The sequence below is a fragment of the Megalops cyprinoides genome, chromosome 4, assembly GCF_013368585.1.
Source record: "Megalops cyprinoides isolate fMegCyp1 chromosome 4, fMegCyp1.pri, whole genome shotgun sequence".
Taxonomy (NCBI): Eukaryota; Metazoa; Chordata; class Actinopteri; order Elopiformes; family Megalopidae; genus Megalops; species Megalops cyprinoides.
The window spans coordinates 34,103,731-34,128,131 of NC_050586.1; the positions used below are offsets into that span (position 1 = coordinate 34,103,731).

General features: G+C 43.4%; 1 protein-coding gene across 3 annotated transcripts in view; it reads right to left on the reverse strand.

The window, feature by feature from the left end:
• slc4a4a (solute carrier family 4 member 4a) overlaps window positions 1–24,401 on the reverse strand; it is a 72,407-nt gene that overhangs the window by 1,784 nt on the left and 46,222 nt on the right. For all 3 annotated transcript variants that reach the window (XM_036527822.1, XM_036527821.1, XM_036527823.1), the window contains 17 exons: window positions 23,950–24,107; window positions 23,047–23,134; window positions 21,214–21,368; window positions 19,421–19,534; window positions 18,808–18,982; window positions 17,116–17,249; window positions 14,841–15,112; window positions 10,340–10,410; window positions 8,665–8,850; window positions 7,628–7,741; window positions 6,981–7,142; window positions 5,545–5,723; window positions 4,642–4,714; window positions 3,608–3,676; window positions 3,059–3,232; window positions 1,931–2,092; window positions 988–1,081 (listed from right to left, as the gene is read on the reverse strand). In XM_036527822.1, coding sequence (XP_036383715.1) covers window positions 988–1,081; window positions 1,931–2,092; window positions 3,059–3,232; window positions 3,608–3,676; window positions 4,642–4,714; window positions 5,545–5,723; window positions 6,981–7,142; window positions 7,628–7,741; window positions 8,665–8,850; window positions 10,340–10,410; window positions 14,841–15,112; window positions 17,116–17,249; window positions 18,808–18,982; window positions 19,421–19,534; window positions 21,214–21,368; window positions 23,047–23,134; window positions 23,950–24,107 — 2,380 coding nt within the window. The remainder of the gene's footprint in view (window positions 1–987; window positions 1,082–1,930; window positions 2,093–3,058; window positions 3,233–3,607; window positions 3,677–4,641; window positions 4,715–5,544; window positions 5,724–6,980; window positions 7,143–7,627; window positions 7,742–8,664; window positions 8,851–10,339; window positions 10,411–14,840; window positions 15,113–17,115; window positions 17,250–18,807; window positions 18,983–19,420; window positions 19,535–21,213; window positions 21,369–23,046; window positions 23,135–23,949; window positions 24,108–24,401) is intronic.

The window sequence follows — 24,401 nt, forward strand, 5'->3', positions numbered from 1 at the left end:
GGTGCTTACAAAGCACTAGCTTAGCATGGATAATAAGATCCTCTTGGGATTCAAATAGGTAAGTCCAGCATAAGAAAAGATGTAAGATCACACATAATTAATTGTCATTGATAGCGCAGAATTTAGTCAGATAGAGACGTGATATAAGAGCGTTGCTTGTAGGCATAATGAAGTAGTGGTCAATATGTGTTGCACTGGAGTCAGTGATTGAACACTCAATTAAATTTGATTTTACGTTGTTACAGTAACATGTTTTTCATGAATTTTTTCTTTCCCAAAAAGGAAATTATCATTTTTTATGGCAAGATTTACTAAAACTTTCAACATGGGTGCTTCAAACAATCAAAAAGTTTGATTGTTTGGCAAGAGGGTATTTCAACATTGCCAAAACCATGCCATCAAATCATTCAAAACCCTAAATTTCTAAATTATAACAGTACATCATGCAGAGTACAACAAACAGTGTAAAACATTCAGCTTAACATAATGCTACTTTTTCAATCATTATGTTAGCTCAAACAGTGCTGTTATGATGCCTCTGAGGAGTGCTTAAACATCAGTGGGAGTTTGCCATTCCATAAAAGCAAGCACATGAAATGACAGTTTACGGGTGCTGCAATCAAAAAAAAAAACAAATGAATTCAAGCTTTGGAGGAAAAAAGTAACTGAATGATTAAGGCAACAAAAAGTGGTAGGACACCAGAGGTCTGGAGGTGGAACAGCAGTCAGATTAAACTTATGATTGGAGAGCTAGGCGACAGCAGAGAAACCTATTGATAGAGAGAAGTCAGTTAGTGGCATGCAAAGGAAGGGGCAGGTGGGTGACACAAGCATGACCCTGACATGCAGTGATGTTAGTGCCCCCTCGGGGGGGGGGGGGGGGTGACGAGAAGACGCAAAGAGAGAGCTGCTTGGTGAAGACCGTGTAAAAGCATTGGATAAAGCCCCTGGTTCCAGCCTTCACCCAACCGGGGCCGCTCTACTCACTGTCCGAGGGTTTTTCACCCAAGAACGGCTCCTGCTCCATCATGTCCATAGGGATTTTAATGCTGGGGACACTTTCGTTGTAGGGGTAGTCGGACTGCGGGGGGAAAGGTGCAGACAGGGCTTAGAGAAGTGCTCGTCCCCGCCCTCCCAAGCCTCTGTCTCAGTCACAGTCCCACAGCACTGTGAGTCCCACAGCGCTGTAGCCCTGCTTGAGCCCTGAAGCGAGCTACTTGAGCACGCTTTGAGGACCATGAGAAGAACACGCCCCCCTTTTCCTCAACAGCACATCTTTTGTGTTGGCTTCTTTCATTTATTTTTCACCGGAGTTAGCAAGGCTTATACTGGAAGCCAATAGGCACAGCCCTATCCCACAGAAAAGCGGCTTTCAAGCTCCAGATTTTTGAATAGCACAGTGTTACTTAATGGTTTTATCACCTCTCTTTTCATTTAAATATCATGCCACAGAGGATTTCCAGCAGTATCTTTAGATTACTACTTCTGTTTTCTTTATGTTCTTGATCTTTTTAGTAAACACCACCCAGTTGGCTGATAACTGGCTTGGCTGGACTGTTCTTACAAATATTTGATGTCAACATTTCCAGTAAGACATTTAAAAAATCAACAGTTAAGGAAGTCTTCTCAAAGAAATAATATCTTTATACTGCATGATACTGTAGAACCACAATTTCAAATGATGAAATAACCTCCTTGTTCATGTGAGTGATGATTCTGCAAAATAATACTCTGACAAATTTATTGCTACCAAAATTAAGAGACAGTGAATATTAATTCATGACATCATGGGATTGCTGTATCACACTTTATCACAAATTTCCCATTTAGAACATGGATAAGATACATTTTGAGTGCATAAACCTTTCTCTTTAGGTGGAATCATTCGGACTGACATTCACAACAGAAAACAAACCTGAAATGTACTCACATCATCAGCGTCGCTGTCTATGCTCCCTTTCTTTTTCTTCTTCTTTTTCTCGTCTTCCTTCTTCTTCTTGTCCTTCTCAGGAATGACATCGTCCAGGAAGCTGAGGTCAAGCTGGGAGAAGAGGTAGTCCATGGCCTTCCTCACGGCCACAAGCGCCAGTATCTGAGGACAGGGACACCATCGAGTGTGTCAGCGAACACTCATTAAATTGACGTCACTTATCAGCAGACAGAGTATATACAGCATTTAAATACATACTGTCAGATATCAATTTCATAACCATTGACCCTTTTCTGTGTTTCCTCAAGTGCTACTATGCTACCACATCAGTTTGGCTGAACTTCCCTCCTAAAAGCAGTGTCACTAGTAGCCATCCACATTAGGGTCAGTTCTTTGCAATTAGTTACACTGCACATTTTTTACATTTCATGCATCTGTTATTCACACACTTTTACATTAACCAAAGCTTGCTTTTCTGTTTTATTCATTTAATTGCCTATAGCCCACAATGCTGCTATAGATTTAGTTCCTATGATTGCCCTGCTGAACCTGCTAGAAGTTCACTACAAGTCTTGGTGAAACCCAGTGCATGCACACTGAAATCATAACCCAGGTTTTATGCAAATTCAGTTTAATTCATTAGAGCTCACCTTTAGTATTAAGGCTGCTTTCTCCAAGGGCCTGGGTATGCCCTAGTCACTCATAAACTCTGAGAGTTACCCAAATACCTCTTCTAATACATGGCATGTGTAAACTCACAACACTCAACTCCCAAACAGCTGAACAGCAGAAGTATCAGAATATATTCTAATTTCAAAACTGCAGGTAGAATAACAGCTAGGTATTGTTCATGAGATTTTGTGGATTTGACAGACACTGCAATTTACCTGCCATGCACATGTAAGGTACTTCCCAGTATTTCTTTTCCTGAAACCCAATCTCTGTATGACGTGACCACAGTTTCACTTGGTCCTGCATTGTCCAAAGCATTTAGTTATCAGTACACGACAAAATAATTCTGTGCATCCCAGGACACCCAGGCGCAGTGGGTTTTTACCCAGAAGTGAAATCCGGGCAGAGGGCAAAAGGCCTGGGGCTCTCAGGGAGCAGGAGGGGCAGCGGACTCACCATGACCGGAAAGATGATGGCGGCCACGGTGGACTTGAGGAGCCAGAGCAGGGCCAGGCAGAGGGCCTGGATGAAGGTGAAGAGGTGGACTTTGCGCAGGGGCACATGACGCAGGTATACCAGGTCGGGCTGGTGCTTGGCGGGCATCAGGAGCAGCTTGAGCCTGTCCATGAACTACGGTGAGGGGAGAGAGACCCGCTGAGACAGAGGCGTGAGACATAACTCACAGAAGAGGAAAGGGACCTCATGTTGAAAGGCTACTGCTGTGGGGCTGATCAGTGGAATCTTGGCAAAAATCACACCAATGCTGCTTCAATACTGCTATTCTACTGTGCAGTGGAACACATCAAGTTCATAGGCAAGAACATTTCAAATACACATTTTGTTTTAAGCAACAGTGTTAGTCTGTGTGGATGTTGAAAGGGTGGTGAGTTTTATATGGACACTACTGTTGTTCACAGTGCATGGCATTGTACATAATCCACATGCAGGGGACCTGGGCTTTCCTCTCTCTTGTTGTAACAGGTTTCTTCACAGATTTTGACTCACCTGAACACCATTGAGTGAGGCCACACCCATATAGAGGAAGACACCATATAGCACAGGCATGGGAATGAACTGCAAGACAGAACGCACAGGCAGCATAAGCAGACATGCCTAATGTGTAATGCCTCCACACAAGTACTTTACTTACAGACTACTTAGTACTCTTTGACACCGCTGTAAGTAATTAAATAATACTAAAACAAGCTTCACAGAGTCTGTCTCAGAATGGCTTCTATTCACAACATTACATTACATGCATTTAGCAGACACTTTTATCAAAAAACTGCCAGCTCAAGAGAACACAAATAATTAACTGTGCAAAAGCATTTTGCGTTTATCTAGATCCAATGGGTCAGCTTTTAGATACATATCAATTTAATGACAGGACAATAACAGCATTTCCTAATGTGGCTTATCTGTAACTGTGTTTTGCTACAGAGGAGAGGGCAGGAAATTGTGTGCAGTTGTCATATAATTGGTCATATACTTCAATTGCAATCTGTAATACATCCACAAGGGGGCAGACTGAGACTTAACAATATGAACTGGTTAAGTCATGGAAACTTGGACCTTCAAGCATAAACCTTCCCTCTACTATCTCAGATGATTAATATGACTCAAATTTTAATGATTTACAGAAGTTATGACAAATACTGTGACAGTATTGTAAAAAGCTCACAGGAATAACTTTAAAAGTTGTAAAAAGCTTGGTGGTCAAAACTGAACTGGTGGTGGTGGTAGACGTTTATGACACTTACTGTGAAAAAGATTCCCACGATGGTGTTATATTATAAATATGGTACTAATGAGTCATTACTTAGGTACATGCCTCACCCTATGGAGTGCATTTTTTTGTGAGTTACTTTGTGTATAGAGTGTAAGCTAAAGGAGAAGATGTAAGTAAAGCTTCTTTATGTACAGCAGTACGCAAACGCACATATTCCCAGCCTAAGATCTTGAATGTATGGCATTTTCAAGCATGCCTGAACAGGAAATGATGTCATAAGGGAACTGGATGGTAAATAGACGTCGAGTACCTTGAGGATTGGCGACATGAAGACGGACAGTCCTGTGAGGATGAAGACGCAGACACCAGTGACCCTCTGCTCCCTGTAAAAACACAACATTCCAGTTACCAAACTGTATATCATCATGCTCTGCTCAGAAACCAGCAAGTTAAAACTGCTGAAAACACCCTTCATGGAAGCACAAAGACTCCCCTCCATTTATAATGTTTTTTGGTTCACACTAGATTGGACACATTTGATTTCAGAGGCTAAATATGCACTGACGGCATAAAACAGTTGATACGGTTATATGCAAGAATGTACACATACCGTTTTGATCCGTTTCCTTCCCATTTGTTGCACTTGACTGCTTGGCCAAAGTCAAACTGCGTAACCCTAACTCTAATTACATAATCCCCTCGACTTCACAGCGGGATTGCGACCCTTCTGCTAAAGCCATTTGTGTTTGTTCAGCTAACAGCTGCATTAGAACGCACCTCCTAGGGCTACTGAAATAAGCAATATCCTCAGTACAAACAGGCTGGTATGTAAAAATCCCATCCTGGCAGTCAGTAGATGAAACAGCGAACACAATCTGCACGTAACTGTCTAAATAACAAGTTGAGTCAACAGCCTAAAAACAGACACAGATCTGTGGTTTGTTTGCTCACCACTTCACTGTCCATTGTCCATTACTTTGTCCACAATTTCATAAGTACACACTGCAAAGGATAACAGTGGTAGAATGTGGGATGACACCTGTGCTGTGTTTTTGTGGTCCTGACCACAGCAGGGGGTCAAGCAGACCTTGCTTTGAGACCCAACCACAAGCAAGAAAAAACCAACCAAACCTAAGCGCGCTCATGTTGCATTCATACCATGAGACAACTTGCACCACCTTGTGGACACGTGTGAGACTCGCAACCAGCCTACCTCACTCCCAAAAATTTGGGCTGTTCCCCGGGGGCCGACGTTTCTGTCTCCATCTTCAGACTGTCAATGTGGGCGATGGAGATGACGGTGGCAGCCACATACCAGGGCAGTCCCATGAAGGAGCAGACGATCATGAGAACGGACACCCAAAACAGGTCCAGGTGGTACCCCGCGCCTTTCTGTGTGGGGAGAGGGGACGGTGTCATAGAACGAACCGGAGGAAGCTGGAGTTCATTCCTACAGGCACATTACAGCAACCGTAACAGGGACATAATTTCACCTATTATTCCTAGTAGACACATTTTGCACACACAGTGAAGACAGGGACGTGACACTGTCGCAGACTGCGTGTCCAAATTTGGCTCGAAAGCAAACAAGCGCCTTGGGTGCCGGCACAAAAGGGCCTTTATTTACAGGAACAAAATAGAAGGTCCCATTGAAATTCAGTTTTTTTTAAAAAGAACACCCAGCAGAGGAACATTAAGAGAGGATTCCTGCACTCCTGAGCATGGCCGATGCTGAAAAGCGCATTCTGTCTCCTGTACAATTCTGTCATTATGCTGTCCTGCCAATTTGCCCCTGATATTGTGTGCAACAAAGGGGAGATGTGGATCTGTTTCTGAATCACATGAGGGGGAAAAAAAGAAAAGAAATGCACTGCCAAAGGAGCCAGATCAAACAGTAACCAGCAATGTCACTAAAGAGCATTACGGCATTTCCTCTCCGCACACCTTAAACAAACAAGACAAATGTACTCAGGTGGTGATCGTTCAAGGCGGGAGGCTGAGGAGAGTCGGCTTTGATAAGGGGCAGAGTGGCAAAAGTCTTTCAGTCACTGCGGGCATCTGGATCATCAAAAGCTGCTCTGCACCTTCATCTTTATTCACAGCGAGATGTGAGTCAACAGGGTTTCAGCTTCAGTGGGCCAAAGGTGTGGGTTGCTAGAGTTAGAGTGCCGTCTAGTGGAGCCACTAAAGCTCTTATCTAGTATTCAGGGTCAGATGCTGTATGCAATATCATACCAGATTTAGTTGTTAACAATGCCTTTGTCAGTATGATGTTTCTAGCACCAGCTTCATAACCTGATATCTCATATTGAAACATATTACAACCTTGATTTTGTAATGTGTTTTTATATATCTAAAGTCTTAACTTAATGAGCCGTTGTAGTTCAGTGGCGGGGTAAAAATAAAAACTTATTTTTGTAAAATATTTTATTTCACCCATAGTGGTTTGCTAGATATTTCAGATTTTCTACAAATATGACCTGAATGGCAGTTAAACTCCACTGTGAAGTTCTGATCCCTACAGCAGTTAACATACACCACAACGCAGTGCTGACCCACGTGTGTCCCGTGTTTTGGGCGCTGCTAAATTAACCATGCAGAGCTGCGTGGCCCCAGGTGCCGGTTCAGCGCTCCCTCCAAGCAACCCACCTTGAGCTTGTGCTCCTTCCTGTTGACGATGACAGCAGTGATCTGCTGGTCCATGAAGAGCAGGATGGTGACGAGGAGAGCCGGGAGTGCCGAGGCCAGGTACACCCACCAGGGGTTGCCCCCGAACGGGGGCACGAACCAGCCCCTTGCAGGATTTGTTGGCTGAAAGAACATCATCAAAGTTTAGGAACCAAACATGTTGGGCAAACATCAGCTGGTTTCAAAATCATGCACCATTCAAATGAACAACTGAGGGGTGCACATAGACTGTAATCCTGCAGAAGAACTAAGGGGACAAAAGAAAAAATGCCACTCTTATTCGGTCTTGTTCATTTTGTTTTAGGTGAACATAGTTCTTAATTTTGTTTCTTTAATGTCAGTCCTATCTGATTGGTTCAAACTTGCCTGACAAATATGTGTGGTTGAAAAAACAATGTTTGTACATTGACAACTTTTATGAGCACAGTACTGTTACCTTTGTGTGGTCATTAAAGGAACATTAAAGCATAAAGACTCGAAAATACTCTGGGCTAACTTTTCATAATTTATGAACTAATGAAACCTTTAAGTATCTGTAACCAATGCACATTAAAAACACATGCATATTAGATTACGTATGTAAATATGCACACAAAGGGAGGTCTTACCTTGAATTCGCTTGGCACAATGAGTTTAGGAGTGTCCACTCCAACCAGCGCATCTACCCCACAGAAAATCAAAATGGCCAAAATAATGGCAAAGTCGCTGACAAGTTTCCTTACCTGTGTGGGAAGACATTGTTTATTTTAGAACGGGCCAAGTGCAAACAAACCGCAGTTCGTGAGGGGGTAAAGAACAATGTCACATGAGATATGTGCATGAGTTATGTCTCAGTTTCACAATCAAAACACAAACACATCTTCTGGTGACCCAAAACAAATAACCCTCTAAAGGGCACTACATGTATTCACTGAACTGTAGATGGAAGGAAATCCAAGATATTCGTGTCACAGACAGACTGAAACTTGAGCAACTAACAAACTTGTGACCCTTAAACTGTAATCTTTTTAAAGAAAGCTGAGAAACAAGACAGAGATCCTCACAATGGAAATTCAATTCACCACAGGTTGTAGATTACTGCAGTGGATGGCCAGTGAAGGCCCATATAAAACAGTGCTGAACTCCACTCTCCAGATCATGTTATTTTTAGTTTTAAATAAGGCCTGGCTTAAATCATGTTCAACCCAACTGCAGAAAAGAACAAAGCTTCTATTTAACAGAGACAAGTCTATAATACTTTTTCCTTTACAGGTTTTAGTATAAGTGCATGCTTAGCCACAGCTATTGAAATGTGGTTACCTTAAAGTTATTACATGGGAAAAAGCCCAAATATTGGGGTCTATATTCAAATCTGGCTAACTGCAATGAGCATTACCCTCGAGTTTGAGGACAAAATCCAAGCAAATGCTACTTTGACCTGCACAACATCATGAATGCAATGGTCCGAAGTTGGGAAAGAAAATTCTGGATAAGAATAAAAAAGCATGCAACACGACACAAAGTTAAAGCCTGAAAGTTAAGCACAAAATGCATTACAGTGTGACTGCATAGAGGCCTACAGCAGATATTCAAGGTAAAGTGCCTCCCTCAGATGTGACCTATTTAGAGGCGAGGACACCAGCTGGACGGAGTGACCGACACTCACGGTGGTGGGGAAGAAAGGGCTGGTCTTGAACTTCTTCAGACACATGGAGCACGTGTAGGTCCCGAAGAACAGGATGAAGGACATCAGGGTAATATCGGGGACAAAATCACAGGCCTTGCCCACCAGCTCTCCGCCATACTTCAGACACTCCTTCTTGGTCAGCGAAGACCAGGTGGCATTTAATGGCTGGAGGATTGATACACAAAGATGAGAACATACTACTTATTGCAACCTGAATAAATGGCGCAATGGACCAGTGGTATCAAAGCCACTGTTATTTACAAGGAAGTTAAATAAAGTTTTGGGTGACTGGAGTACACACACACACACACAAATTCATTATATAAACAAGTTTATTAATCCTCAATCAGAGCTTGGCTGGTGGATAAAATGAGGAGAACACACACAAAGGTCCTAGAACTGCAGTTTTATGCTTTTTTTACCTGTATTACATATCTATAATTGGCTCCCCACATAAAAGGTGTTGGATGACTGAGCAGGCATTGGCCATCTGTCTGGGTATTTCAATGCCATCAAGGCCACTGCACTCAACATGATATTTTTAGCATTGTGAAAGAAAGATGGCAGACACAATAACAAATGTGACCTGGGTGAGGGCATCTTTTCATGCAGGGCATGAACTCAGGAGGCCTTGCATTCCTTTACAGACCCACGTCTGATGTATTACCAGCACCGTGGCCGGGCCAACACAACGCTCGAAGACACAGCGAAATCCACGGGCCATTGTCGAGTGATTCGAAAAATCGGCGCTGGACAAACACAGAATGCCTTTTCGAGACAGCCCCAAAGATGCAGGCTGGGATTGTGTTTGGCGCATTACGTTTGAATGAGCTCGAATTGAAAACGAACGTGCTGAATAACGGCATTGTCCTGATGACCTTTTTCAGAATGCAATGTATTAGTTTCACGGTGTTGTGTTTTGCATGAATTTCCGACTTATTTTACCATCTGGTACAAGAAGGCCTTGGATTATTGACAATATGTTACAGCACATGCAGAAGAATCATAGTAAATTGCCTAAAATACACATGCCTTCAAAGCAACGGCACAAGCCCAGTTAAAATGTTATGAAACCACTCAGGTTGTGACTAAGACTAATACGGTACACTCATTCCTCCTTGCAACCCTCCTGATCACTCAGCCAGGAGAGTACATTAACATCATTATTTCAGCATAATTACATTATTTGACAAAACATCCTTGGCTGTTGTTTGGAAACTCATGCAGAGCTCCTAAATAAACATCAGAACAGTCCCTCTCAGCGATCTTCACTAGAAGCTGTCTGCCTGGACCTTAGCCCTTGCGTAACAGTTCTCGAGCTTTATTTTCCACTTTCCTCAGTATGGAGTGTATTAGGACTCTGTCTGCAAAATTCACGTCACACTATTTTTTATAGCCACTTTAAAGAGTTTTCCAAATACATGTAACATACTCCAATGACTGTACTTAATCCAGCAAATAGATCAAAAGAGACCTAAGAAACAAAGCCAGAATCACAATGCCAATTGCACTGATGGTGTAATTAAATCACTGGATAAGCAGGTCAAAGGGCAAGCTGGCAAATGGCAATCACCAGTCAGCTCACACTCACAGCAGCCAATAAGCTGAAGGATAGACACATGATCTCCCCAGCAAACAAATGCATTTCACTCACCAAATCGGTGCTGTTCATCATCCAAACGGTGGTCCCATCCAGTGAATCACTATAGAGTCCTGAGCTGTTGTCTACAGGAAACAAAGACCATGAATGTTTATTCTGTTGTCAAAAGCATATGTGCCAACTCTTTCATTTGCATTTACATTTTGTTGCTTAGCAGATGCTCTAGAAATACATACAAGATGCAAGTACATTAACATAACATTTACAAATTTTCCCACAATTGCAACAATTCCATGCACATTTAAAAATACTGTTGAAAATGCATCCCCCATAGAAGCAAGCCAGTGTTAAGAACATTGTCAGTGATTGTCAAACATTTCCAGATGCAATGTGGATGGGTGGGAGGGGTAGCAGTGCATTGAACACTAATAGAAAAAGCTTTATGATGTGTATAACAGTCAAAGAAATAAATCTCTGTACTAAAAATGTCTCAATGTATTTCAATATTTCAGAATTAATAAATGTGTGATGGAAACACGGCTATGTAGTTTAAAGCTTTTGTCTTACCACTACATGAGAAATTCAGTACAGTACAGATTATGTCCAAATTGACAAATAAGAGCATGATTCTGTAAACAGGAGGCTTATGTAATTATGGGAAAGCATAAAACTGTGATGTGTTTTTGTATTGACACTGTGAAACCTTTCCATTTAAATGTTAACCCAAATAGTTTAAATGCTAGAGAGGGTTTTAATGTTATAATCCAGAATTTAAAAATCTATGTTTATAAACAGAAAGCAGGGCTATGGAGTGTACTTCAAATCGAGCTATATGTTGAAGCCCACAACAGTGTGTTAAGATAGTGGTGTTTCATTCGCTAAGAACTCTTAATAGGGGATGCATAAAGCCTGACATATATAAGCACTAACAAGAAAGTGGTAAACCGGATTTTATATACACACATAGATAAATGTCTTAATGTGTTTTTAGTGACTGTATTTTCAACAGGCGTAATAGCACCAAGGTTCGGGGTCGTTGTGGCCCAAATAATTCTGAATGTCGTATAGCAACCTGAAACCATTCAAGAGACAGCACGGCCGAACGCGCGGGAAGTAATGGATGTGAAGTACTACTGACGGTGGCAAAAGCCGATTGATTTAAAGCAATCTGTTCTTTATTCTTTTTGTTGTATAAATTACTATCTGTTTACACAAAAAGCAGAAGAGAAAATGAATATCAACCTCCTATTATTTGTTTCCCCCTGCTAAGAAATCACACGTTGTCACAACTATCTCTGCTAGCGACGTACAAAACGAGGGGCTCCTGTCTTCCTCTGCATTAATCTTTTAAAGAGTCTTACAACCGGGGCTGCATTTGGATGTGCGCGACAACTGGGACTAATTTCCAAACATCTGTTGTTTCCCCTGGTGCAGCCTATCGTATTAAACGGCCAGGGCTCCGCTCATGCGAACCGGGAGGCAGCCCAGCGTGCGGCCGCGGAGCAGAAGGGAGAGCAGTCTTACAGGAAGACAGCTTGTGGTGCGGACCTTATCTTTACCAGTCTGTTAATTCCGAGCACTACGGGAGATCATCCCCCCCTTGCCGAGCTGCGTCATCTCGGCTCGCCTCTATTTTACCGCTGTTTTCCCGTCGAGTCTCTTAGCTGTTATTGCGATATTCACTTGGCTTTGTGCGTATCGCGCACGTACGAAACTTCCCGTTGCTATACTCGTCCCAGAAGCAACAAGTTATGTCCGAATGTGCTTGTGTAAATATAATAAAGCTATTATAATAATAGCTTTAATATAGCCTACACAAAATTTTAAATATTGTGCACACTTCACACTTGTCTTCCCAGAGCCTATCGATAAACTGTATTCAATAGATCTTTACGGATTGATTCTTACGTAAGTGTGATAAAAGAATCTTTGCATTTTAGAAATACACTTCCATAACAAAATTCCTGTAAATATTTTCTGTCTACCAATGTATAACCAACAACACCACTTACAGCATCCAAACTACAGACAGCTCTGTTGCCCTGACAACCTTGACCAAAGAGGACAAATGCCAAAATGTCTTCTGTGCTTTCACTGAAGCTCACGTTTGGAACCATCATGTTCTACCTGCCTCTATACACTGCACGAGTAACAGTGGATGGAGGTGTGTATTGCGTATGAACCCTGAAACGGCCTCACTGACCTGTATGTTTTCAGAGGCAGGTCAACGTCGCCACAAACTACGGGCCTGCCTCCCTGCCATCACACACAACATGCTCAAGCAAATAACTCTGCTGGTCCAAACAGTCACAGGTAGTAAAAGTAAACCAGGAACCAAGAGGACCTTGAGTCAGGGAGTCATCTGGTGAAACCTGGCTTTGTCTGCGAATGCCTACAGCTTTATATTAACGCGACCTCAGCAATTTCCGTGTACAGTAACAACTCACACTTCCCCTGGACACTTAGCACCACACAGTAGGTTGAAAATCCAATTTGAGCAATGAGGGTGGTATTTGGGATGGGGGGGGGGGGGGGGTGGGGGGTGTAGATGTATCTTGTTTTTTGCTTCTCAATGCCCCTATTTTATAGATATGCAATGGTTCATTTACAGCCTTTTAATGATCAGAGTTCGCATTTTTTAGAGAGTGGCTGACAGTCCGGACCTTGACTTGTCTTGTCCCTCATATAGATCTTATCATATAAACCTGATCACACAAATCAGATCGCCCTCTGTGGTAAGTGCTGCCACCAAGCATCATATCAAACATGTGGAGTATCAGCTACTGAGGCACACGAGCAACACCAACCCCCCCACCCCCCCACCCCACCCCCCGTGAGGCACGTTTACGGCCTCCTCGTGCTCTCACTCGCCTGTCACTTTGGATTTGACAGAGTTCGCAGCATAGCCGGGGTGGGCGGGCACGGGAAAACGTGCCACAGCTGCGCACAGAACAATGCCCGCTACTGATGGGCACTGATGTCACGTCGGTCACCCTCGGCGACCAGAGCCACGAGGCAGACGCACCGTAGAGGACGAGGACAGCGCACTCTTAATCACTATTGCCGTTATTTATCGCTGCAGCACAGCTACGTGTTTTAAATAAAAGAACATTGAGCGGCGTATTTCCGGTGCCAACGTGTAATGTGACAACCGGCGGTCTGAGGAGACACGTTGGAAAGGATCACGCACAGCAGTGCTTTAGGTCCAATAATATGCAGCTTTTGCAAAGTGGTATGGAAAAGGTACCTGCCGTTTACTTAAGTGGTCAAGGATAACCACCCCTGAAGGGAGTTTTCTGTTCTTGCTAAACACAGTTCTTGCTGTACATCAGCTGAATATTACTTAAATACAGACATCTCAGGTAATAATCATTCATTCAGTACATACTGTACATCTCACTCAGAAGTATACAAATCAGTTTTCATACAGTCCATGAAACAGGTTCATATACATGACCTATAACTTAAAAGATAATCAGTTTGTATTGATCCTGTGAGTCGTAAAGCATTTTCATGGAATTTGAGTTAAAAATGTTAATTATGTTTGGTTTGTTAAAAACCCCCTCAATGGCTTACCTTCAGACATAGCCTCATTTCCTACACATAAAATTACTTTATACCAGTTTAAAATTCATTTAGGCATAGGCAAGAATCCCATGAGGGAGCATCAAAATTTAATGTTGGCCCTGTTAATTATTCAGAAACCAACTGTGGAAACCAAGGCCAAGGGCAGTTTGAAATATGCCTGATGAAATGGCGTCAGAAACTAAATATAGCTAATGGCAACCAAAACAATAAATATATCCATGAATAAAACACAAAGAGAAAGTTTGACTGCAGTAACTTGGGTGTCACCATTTTCCCCTGTGGCCTTCGTGACTCAAACATGTAGCCTGCCAGGTCAGTGGCCCCAGCTCAGAATGCGCACAGAGACTGTGAAGGGTACTCATGAAGGACAAACAGCGCAAGTCACTGCGGCAGAAAAGAAACGTGCACTGTGTGGTCTAATGCCCTAAGGTATGGTGACATTTTCATGTGCACTGAGAAACCACGTGGCATCATCACCCATTGTTGGTAAACATAAATCACTTTGATTTAGTCTTTAACACTTCACAGTTCTTTATTCCACCCTGAGCAATGATCAGTGTTTATTTTGTGTATTACCTATTATGCACTGTGTTTCTGAGATAATATGATTAATGTATTTTGCTGGACAGGTTTATTGTGGTGCAAGGGCACTGCCCTGCTTGCAATCCACCATTCCATCTAAATTCATAATGCATTGTCACTATGGTGGTTATCATCGTAGCATTTGGTAACACTGAAAATTTTGCTGCAAAAAAAAATTCTACAAAAAAAATGGACCCGTGTCCGTCGACTTGAGTGAGTGGTTCCGCGTGAGTCAGTGACCTGAGAAATGTACTGTGTGTTATTTTTGTTCTGCTTTGCTTGCATCTTTCGCGGCCCGTCCGCCACGCATGGGGTTTGGCTTCAGTCGGGCGTGGGAGCAGTAGAGTCACCTGGTAGCATTAACAAGCCGCCGCACAAGGCTTACCTATGGTAGGAGCCATGCACAGGCAGTCATACTGCGTCACGTAGTCGACCTTATAGTCCGAGTTAATGGGGTAGTAGTGGGCCAGCTTCAGCATCTTCTTGAAGGCGTCGTAGATGAAGATGAAGCTGATGAGCGAGGAGAAGCCCTCCTCGGTGAAGCGGGTGAAGTACTGGACCAGGAAGCTGGCGTCCGTCGCCACCAGAACGAGGCAGAAGAACGCCGACCACAGACCGATCCACAGGCGGAACTCCAAGTAGTCAAACAAGTTGTCCCTGGAAGGGGAGAGTGCATTATTTATGGGTAAACTAAGAGCTAAATGGGCCTGTAGAACCCAGGATACAAATACCGAGATAAGCACATACTTTATGCTGCATTTTGAACAGTGAACACCAGCAACAGAGCATTCCTAGTGCATTATTTAGTGGCCATGTTTAATCATCTCCTGAAAAATGGGTTTAGGTGCACCTCTGCCAAGCCAAGTTCACACCCAAGTATTTACTCAAGTGCGTTGGAGTACGTGTATTTGTCTCCTCACATCTGGACGGCAAAACAGACAAAGCCACGACCTCACAGCTCCATTCGGTGAATGTGCTACAAAGTGGTTGACCTTTGGCACGTGGTTAAAGCCCTGACAGGGTCCTGCAGTCAGAATGACCCATGGGAAACCAGGTCAGCCTGGGTAACACAGCTGTTCCACAGTGGGAGCGCTGGATATCGACAGGATACAGATACCAAGATCCGGGGGAAAACGAACAAACAATTGGACATATCTGGGATTTATGCCGCACACAATTTGTTAGACTAATAAATGCGAAGACAATATGTCAGGTTGGAGCCAGGGACTATGTATTTAAACAAGGTAGCCCAATGTTTGCACAAAAAGTGATTCTGAACTGTTTATACACACACTGATCTTTGGGCTTTTTTAATTCATAATAAATGGCTTATATTGCCAATTAACAGTCTTTTAAGCCAAACTACACATAACTTGAATATGAACTGCAGTCAGGATTTGATGGCTATTTGATAAATGATGACATATTTATAAAATTAGATGAAAACGTAATGAAAACGTTGTGGCCATGAAGGTGTCTAAATAACATATATAATTTAAAATGAATGACAGCTACCATTGACATCTTTGTAACCCTCAAACATAGGCTTTATTCAACATCAAAAGAGAGGTTTGTGGCATTTGGTAAAATTGCTGCTCACAGTCGACAGTGCAAATAATGGCTCTGTCTGTTGACTGAGGACGCCTGTGGTTGTTTATGACTGACTACCATGGTCACACCATTGTTATCTTATTTTAGGTTAGCTTAGTTCTCTGATCAACTACAAGGTGAGGCAGATGCATGGCTCTGGTTGGAGAAGGTCTTCATGGTTCATGCATTTATACAAACAGGTTTTGTTTCATGTTGCTCTGTGTAGACTTGTGGCAAAATATTTACATAATCATAAAGCATCACATCAGGAAAAACTGCATGCAGTACATCATGGATTAAATATGCATAATAATTTTAATACTACTGCCTGCTCCTCAGTTCCATTTCATGTTGTATTTGCCATCATTTGCACATCTGCAATGCACTCTCTGAAGCACTCTATGATAATTCCTTTTGTTGAACAGCACTACATTAAGTGATTTTTGATGGACTCATTGATTCAATTACCCAGAATGTTAATAACATCAAATTGAAGTCCACTTCAGAGAGGTTTAGAAGCCCTTCGACAGTTCTCTGGGTGAAATGGGTACTGTTGTTACCATGGATGCAGGAATGCTCCGTTAGATAAAGTGATGGAGGTAGGCCATGGAGTGCTTGCTCCAAAATAAGTTATTCAGTCATCTTTTGTATCCATACTGCTGAGAAAGGTCACAACTACAAAATTGTCCTGAGAGTTCTGTCAGCACAGCCATGCAGATGTTATGTATCATTCTTGTCTGAACCAAGAACAAAACAAGGCGCATTCGGCGCGTTTCTCAGCTGAATCGAGAGGACTTATCAAAACCAACATGCGCAGAGCTTGCAGTGTCACAGAATTTCAGTGCGTCTCGGTGAATTTCTCGAATGCGGCAGGAATGTCGAGACCATCAAAACACACGGTACCGCACACCCTGCCGCGGCGCTTATAAAGGTTTGTGGGACAAGGAGAGTGGTGCGGGGGTGGGCCTCCTCTGATCCTGCTCCAGAGCAGGAGGCCGTCCAATGTGCACCGAGCTAAAAGCCACATCAACTGGGACGCACGCGGCTGACGTCACGTCGGTGGGCAATACCTGCTGAAGTTGAAGAGCAGCCTCTCAAAGACGAGCACGGGCCCCGTGCTGCTGAGGATGGTGAGGGGCTGCCCGGCCAGCAGACAGAAGACGGCTCCAGAGACCGCTGTGCCCAGGAAGCTCTCCAGCACTCCCTGCAAGAAGCCGGAGCACAGCCAGGCATGAATAAGCGGTGCAGTGTTTGGGAGGCCACACGTTCGGGGCCTCCCCGCCTCCTCCTCCCTCAAACAGCGGCCAGCTAAACCCGCGCAGGCCCGGCGTGTCGTCTGCGGGGGTAACCGGGCCCTGAGCGTGGCTTCCTGCCCGGCAGGAAAGGGGGCAGCCAAGGCATCTGTCTCCTCTCTGACACTCAAGGTCCGGCCTGGGCTCAATTTCAACTCACAAAAACAGGATTTTCACACAAAGCTTTTCATCTTTTATGTCTGTCACTTCAGCGCTGTGGTTTCAATACTGTCTGACTGAAAAAAGGAACATGAGACAAAACGTTCGTTTTGTAAATGGCTATGTTATCTTATTGGTCAAATTCATTTTGACGCATGGTGTATATCTGACCTAACTTTTTTCTGAAGGACAGAAATAGGAGTACTGCACATTGGACAGTAATGTGTCAGTAAGAAAGAATGGCACTCTACATTTTACCAGCATGTGGCATACTGACAGCAGCTTTGCACATGCAGACTCAGGAATTTGTCTGTTTACATTACTGAAAACTGCTTGCATTTTAGTGTATGAGGACATGCCCTTTCATGTGTTCCTAGTTATCTACTGTGAAGAGTTCTCCCTTTTTAAATAAAGCCAAACGAACAGGTGTCCTCTGTCACGCAATGACCACTTCAATATGGGAAAAGAAAAAATAAATACATGCACATGGCATGGAGCGTTGGTTTGCGTCATGCTTTTACGATGAGAGACTCAAGAAAGGGATTCCCCATGCCATATGAACACTATCTACAAGAACCCAGAAGTAAGGCATAGGCTTTGTAATCTGGATGTGGCTATTGTTAGCTCACTTTGATCCACTGTAACAGGTACATGTGCTGCAGGTGTCCCACCACTACTGTGCATTAGCCTCACTGTAATGGGGACAGCTGCACACAGTCTAACCATAACGTTCAGTACACAACAAAGCCTTTGCCTCTTTCGTGGAGGTAACTAGCACAAATTTAGGGCAGCTTTCATGTTCTTAGGGAGTGTTTAGGTACAGCTAAGGAACTACTACAGTCAGGTGGCACCTGCTTACCCTCAGTAGCTTAACTCTATGAGTTCAGCCTTGCAACTGACTTGCAAAGGCTCTTACATTAAAGAAAGACATTTGCTGTAATGTAAAACAAAATAGTGATGTCATATTGGATTTATAGAGTTTGGAGATTTGAATTTTACATTTTCACATTCTTCCGCTCACTTGAATGTTTATATTACATTCTGCTGGATGTCATCTAGTGATGAGCGGTGCAACATCTTATATTTGAATATCCCCATTGTGGCGGTACCTGTACTTTCTTATTGCACTTTGCCTTTTTGTGCATTTGTCAAATAAATGTACTATATTATTATTATTATTATTATTATTATTATTATTATTATTTATATGCAATCCATTTAACCAAAATCAGGTCTTCTTCAGCCATGGTGAACTAAAAAGGAACACAGAGGAGTGTAAAATCATGCTGATCAGCTGTGAAGGAAACGCACCTGCATATTGTCTGTAGCGTCCCCCAGCAGACCCCCGAAAGTGATGGCATTGGTGACCGTCCCCAGGTAAATGAACAGAATGGCCGATAGGGACTGGATGTGCAAGGCGTCATAAAAGTCGCTGGCGAAAAACGGGGCCTTCCTTTTGATGTCGAGTATGAGGCCGCCACAAAACCTGACAAATAAAAAAACATGATCCGCTCAGCCAAATGACACCAAAACACGCTGTATCGCGGGACATGTCATTGCTTTTTATAGGCCGTTCCCCCCACAGCCTTTCTGAAATGTAATTTCAGCATAATCTGGAGGCAGGCCACAAGCTTCAGAGAGAGCCAGAGCTCTCATTAACCCAGTGAAGTAAGTTCATTGTGACTTACCACTGTGTGCACTCAACTAAATCCCCATTAAGAACAAAATGTTTACGAGATGAAAAACAAATATTACCAGCGTGATTCATCATATTGAGTGTACGAGTGACCCCCTCCGTGCCTCTCATACAAAACACCTCGTCGTTTTCTGCTTGGGCCACCACAAAAACAGCTCCCCACTGAAAACAATGACCCGAGGCGGTATCTGATGGCTGTGCTTGCAATCCCAGAAGCCCCAGAATTACCTCCCCGTCTTCTTTAGCTCGTCGCCCACTTGGTGCCCTCCTCCCCCGTGTCCTCCGTCGTGGGGCGTGTCGCCATTCATCTGCACGTTATCCCCTCCGGCGTACATGTTCTTTCTGTGGGGTGAAGAACACACGTCCCATTGAAGGGTCCGGTCACTTACATAAGATCCTTTGTTACCTTAGATGGACACTTTGGACAAGCTAAAAAAAACAAAAAAACAAAAAGGGCTTCAAGAATGAGAGTCTTTTGAAATATCAGGGAGTGTACACTTAATTTCAGACGAAAATATTTATGTCCCCCCAGACAAAAACAGCAAGCTTGCTATTCTAATGCGACGTGGACTTGATCTCCCCACAAATTTTTGAAAACGGCCCAATTTCACGGTTCAAGCGAGCTGAAACGCAGCGTCTCATCGCTAATGGACACTTTCTCTGTCGAAGCTTCTGTGTGCCGAGGTGTAAATAATCTGTAAAAGAGTGCTGAAGAGGGAGACCCCACTTGTAAACCATGAAAGGAGGACCATAAACACATGGCATGCATTGAAAACAAGGCAAGTGAAACCCTGCGCCAACAGTGGGGAACACACATAAACCTTACATTTTTGATTAACTATACCGCATTTGACTCCATTACATCCACTTCCCGCATTGGTGTAACATGCTGTTTGAAGTGCAATCTCTTTGCTAAGTACAATAAATATTGAACACTACACAGCTAATTCACTCTGACCTACACATGGAAGTCTCTTTTATGTATATTTTAACATTCACATGCCAATAACACTCTCTCGCAATAATGCAGCCATGCAACCATGAACAGCACATTTTGATTTTGGAATCATTCTATCAGAAAAGGCTTGCAGCATTGCAGAACATCAAAAAGCAGGGCAACACTGTATTCCCAACGTGCTTTGTTACACTTCACACAGAATAGTGAGCCTCTAGTTGACTGAATGAATCAGTTCGGCATTGACAAGTGTGTTTGCGTGAGGTGACGGTTGAGAGATGCACGGAAAGCGGGGGAGGGAGTCACTCTCACAAGTTCGAATGTCACGGCAGCACTCCCCTGCAGCCGTGTGGCACCGGCACCGGTGTTAACATGCCAGCGTTCGCGCGTTAAAGTTTGGGGGATGGGGGGGGGGGGGGGGGGGGGGGGGGGGCGACACTCCGCACACTATTTCTGGCCCCCAATCCACGATGCCACCTAACGCCTACCCTATTCATATTTCATTTGCAGGCCCATCTTTGCATGCATTATTTAGCCGAGAGGCCGGGCCGGCACGCTGTGCAGGGGCGATCACTGAAACGCAGTGCGGGACACCGAGGGCCTCCTGTGGAAGGTGAAGGCCAGCCACCGCGTGGGACACTGCGGCACGGAGGGCGGGGGGCCTCGGGCGGCCTCGCAGATTGAGTGGCATGCAGACGTGACAGCCTGCTGTCACATCGCCTAAAGCCACGGGATGTGACATGCTTCATTGCATTAACCGCTCCCCTGCCCCTCACCTCGATGCGAGACTGCACCCGTCCCAGCTCGGATCCCGGTGGCTCCTCTTTGCTTTACCGACTGCTAATAAGGGGATTTTTTGAAAATGCTTTTTTTTTCCAGACTCAATCCGCTCAGCACGCAAATCTGATTCCTGGCTCATTATCTGGGCAGAGTCCTGTGTAATTATGATTTCAGGATCCAATTTAGGCGCCTTACAGCATTAACAAAGGCCTCTTTGGACCATGATAGTCTTGTAAAGCCGTGCATTCATAATACAATACTCCCAATGGGAGGTGTCTTTCTGTACCGTTTATCCGAGGATGGCAGGGACTTCGGAGGCTCTATCCTGATGGCAGGATCCCATTCCCCGGGGGGCAGGACGATGACCTCATCCAAGAACTCATCAATGCCAGCCAGAAGATCCTGCCTGTCCTTGGCCTTGTACGCGATGTCATGGAAGACCTACGCACAGCGAAGACAGTCATTATCAGCGCTGCCGAGGATTCTCTGCACAGCGGCAGTGTTCAGAGGCACGGCTTTTAAGGACCCGCACCATACAAATGCAACACGACATGTTTCCAGCACATTGAGCACGTACAAACACAACACGCTGTTATTTATCTCTCATGACTCTCGCTAAATGAAAATCTGCCTGGTAACTGTGGGCAGGACGAAAAGTATCAGGGCGTTCGAGTTGTAACAGGACATATCTGCCAAGGTCAAAGTCAGGCGGTTTTCACAGGAAAGTTACTAATTGTGTGTCAAAGAGGTAGTTTCACATATCCTGTTTTTCTGAGTTTTCTTTCCTACCGGTGTGCATAGTTTTGCTGCACTAGATGGTGAGTGTTAAAAATGAGTGGGTAGTTACTTTAAAACTCAATGAGTTCTACTCCTGTTGTCCTTGTATTTTCTGCATAATGTATTTTCTATGCATAGTGTTCAAAATCTGAACATATCTGGACACGTTGCTACGTATATATGGTGGATTTCTAAGAACAGAAAACGTATGAGTCTCATAATGCATTTATCATTATGAATAATACAAAATGTTTTATCATCTCTCAATGTAATTTGTGAACAGTGGGCTGGCCTGAATCCCCTGTGGGCTATGGTAGATGACTGTGCACCTATGCTTTGATGTGCAGTAAGAGCTGACAGAATAACAGAGTAATACAATATCTGCAGTTTAAAAAGTCAGTCTCAAAAGAATAGAGAAGACTAAACTGTATTATTTGTTCACTTGACATTATGCTGTTTCTGTTTCCTGAACTAGTAGCTGTTGTCAATGACTCCAGTCATTTTGTGTCTTGCGTCAGTTGCTTTGTCTGTCTTTTCATTTTCTGGGCTACTGTGACCCACATCCTTCAAACTGTGTCTGATACAGCACTTCCTTTCCAGTGTTTTCTAATCTCTTAATGCTGGAACAGCAGCGTTCCATTCATTAACCCAGAGACACACCCAACACAGTGGAAGCCAGCTCACTGTCATTGGAACACAACATTATTCACACAGGTACGGACATGTCAAACTATCTCATTTTGCAAATGAATAATCCAAAGGTCAGCCTTATAGTGAGAAGTCACTTAAAAATGGGAAACTCTGATTACTCTGAATTTCATTAAAACTTTAACACATATGAATAAGTAGAATGTAGGGCACTGAGTAAGTTGATCCTGCAAATATGAAAAAACAGAGCAGTCTAAAGAGGATTTACATGTAACTGATATCCGGCAAATCTCACAGTTTGGCATTTGCCCTTTTAGCCTTGATGTCTGGCTCAGGTGTCAAAGGGTCCCAGTGGCAATTGGATGGTGTGCAGACCTCTAAATCACATCTTTCAAAAGATGACTTTTTCCCAAGGAGAAGTAGATGCAGAAAGGCAGATTGAGATAAGATTGAGATAAGCCCTCTTCTCAAATATGCACCTACAGGTAAAGTTTCATTTGGTCAGTAGCCCCATATTATCATTTTAACTCTTTGAGTCCCACTTAAAACCACTATTACGTAGCAAAATGTTCAGGATGGGACTCTTCTGATAACCCTGTTATGGACTGGTCTTTGTAAGTGCAAGGAAGCCTAGAGAGTGCATTTCCTAAACACAGGAGACCAAAGGGGGTAGATTCAAATGGCTCGTACTTACTTCATCAGACATGAGAGTGGCAATCGCTCTCCCGATTTCATGGTAGGACTTGGCTTTGCCTTTGGGTCCCAGCAGGATAAACAGGAATCTGATAGAGAAAGACAGTTTGTTTAGAGAGTGGAGAGAGGAAGTCATGCAGTGGCGCTCCAAGCGCTGGCTTCATTAGACCTCCTCAGATGGGATAAATTGACATGTCACGTGACCTCCTCCAACAGTCAAAGCAACTATGGTTACAAGTTTTAGATCTAAAGTCCAGTGCATAACATTATTCAAACAGTACTCATATATTCAAAAATAAATGCAATGTATCACACCCCTCCAATTTGAACATGGAATTTGATGCAATCTCCCCCAAAATGAGACATTTAGAAGTGGAACCTGATGTTCAATTATGTTCCTTTATAAAGCAGAGTGAAGGTCTGCTCCTAAAACTAAAATGAGGTTCAATGTAGACACTCTGAATGTTGCTCTTTGGTATTAGACAATACTTAAATACTTTCTCACAACAGAGTGAAATTACACACGCTGTCACATCACTAATTGAAGACTGATCACTTCATATGTAAAGCCATCAAAGATGCTTTGTGCTTGCCTATGCTTATTTTCCCTACAAAAATTATGTAGATCAAGGAAATGGTAATATATGAACATTATGCCTCTCTCTTAACACTTTCATAACAACATCATGCTAAATTGTCACAGCATTTCACGGGAGAGTGGTTAGGGTGCTGAACTTATGACAAGGACTGCTAGTTTAATTCCCAGGTGGGGTATTGCCGTTGGACCCTTGAGCAAGGAATGTAACCTGAATTGCTTTGGTAAATGTGGAACTGTATAAGTCGATAATATGGCTCTTATGGTTGTCTTTTATGACAATGTGTTAATGTAATGTACTGCCACTACCTTGTTGGAACAGGGACTTCAGTCAGAGCTCCCAGCATGACGGCTTGCTGCAGTCGGACGAACGCCACAAAAGGAGTGTCCAGGAAGTCGACTTCCCCAACCAGGACATTGGAGGCCTCTGCATCGCGGGGCAGCTTCTTCATGAACTTGTTCTTCAGCTGATGACACAAAAGATGAAAGACAGGAGTCCAACGGGGAATTCAAGAAACATTTTCAAACCTGACATCCGATGGAAACACTGATTTCACAAGCAGTAAAAATTCAGCAACACAATTCATGACTTGATCCCAAACTGCTGTCTTCTTGCAGCTATGAGAAAAAAAAATGAAATGAGCATAATCCAAGGGCCAGAATGACCACAAGTGTTCTTAAAATAGGTGTGATAACATTAATATCCAGGAACACTCTTGATGGTTCTTTGGTGGCATAAGATCAGACTTATAAACTACTGC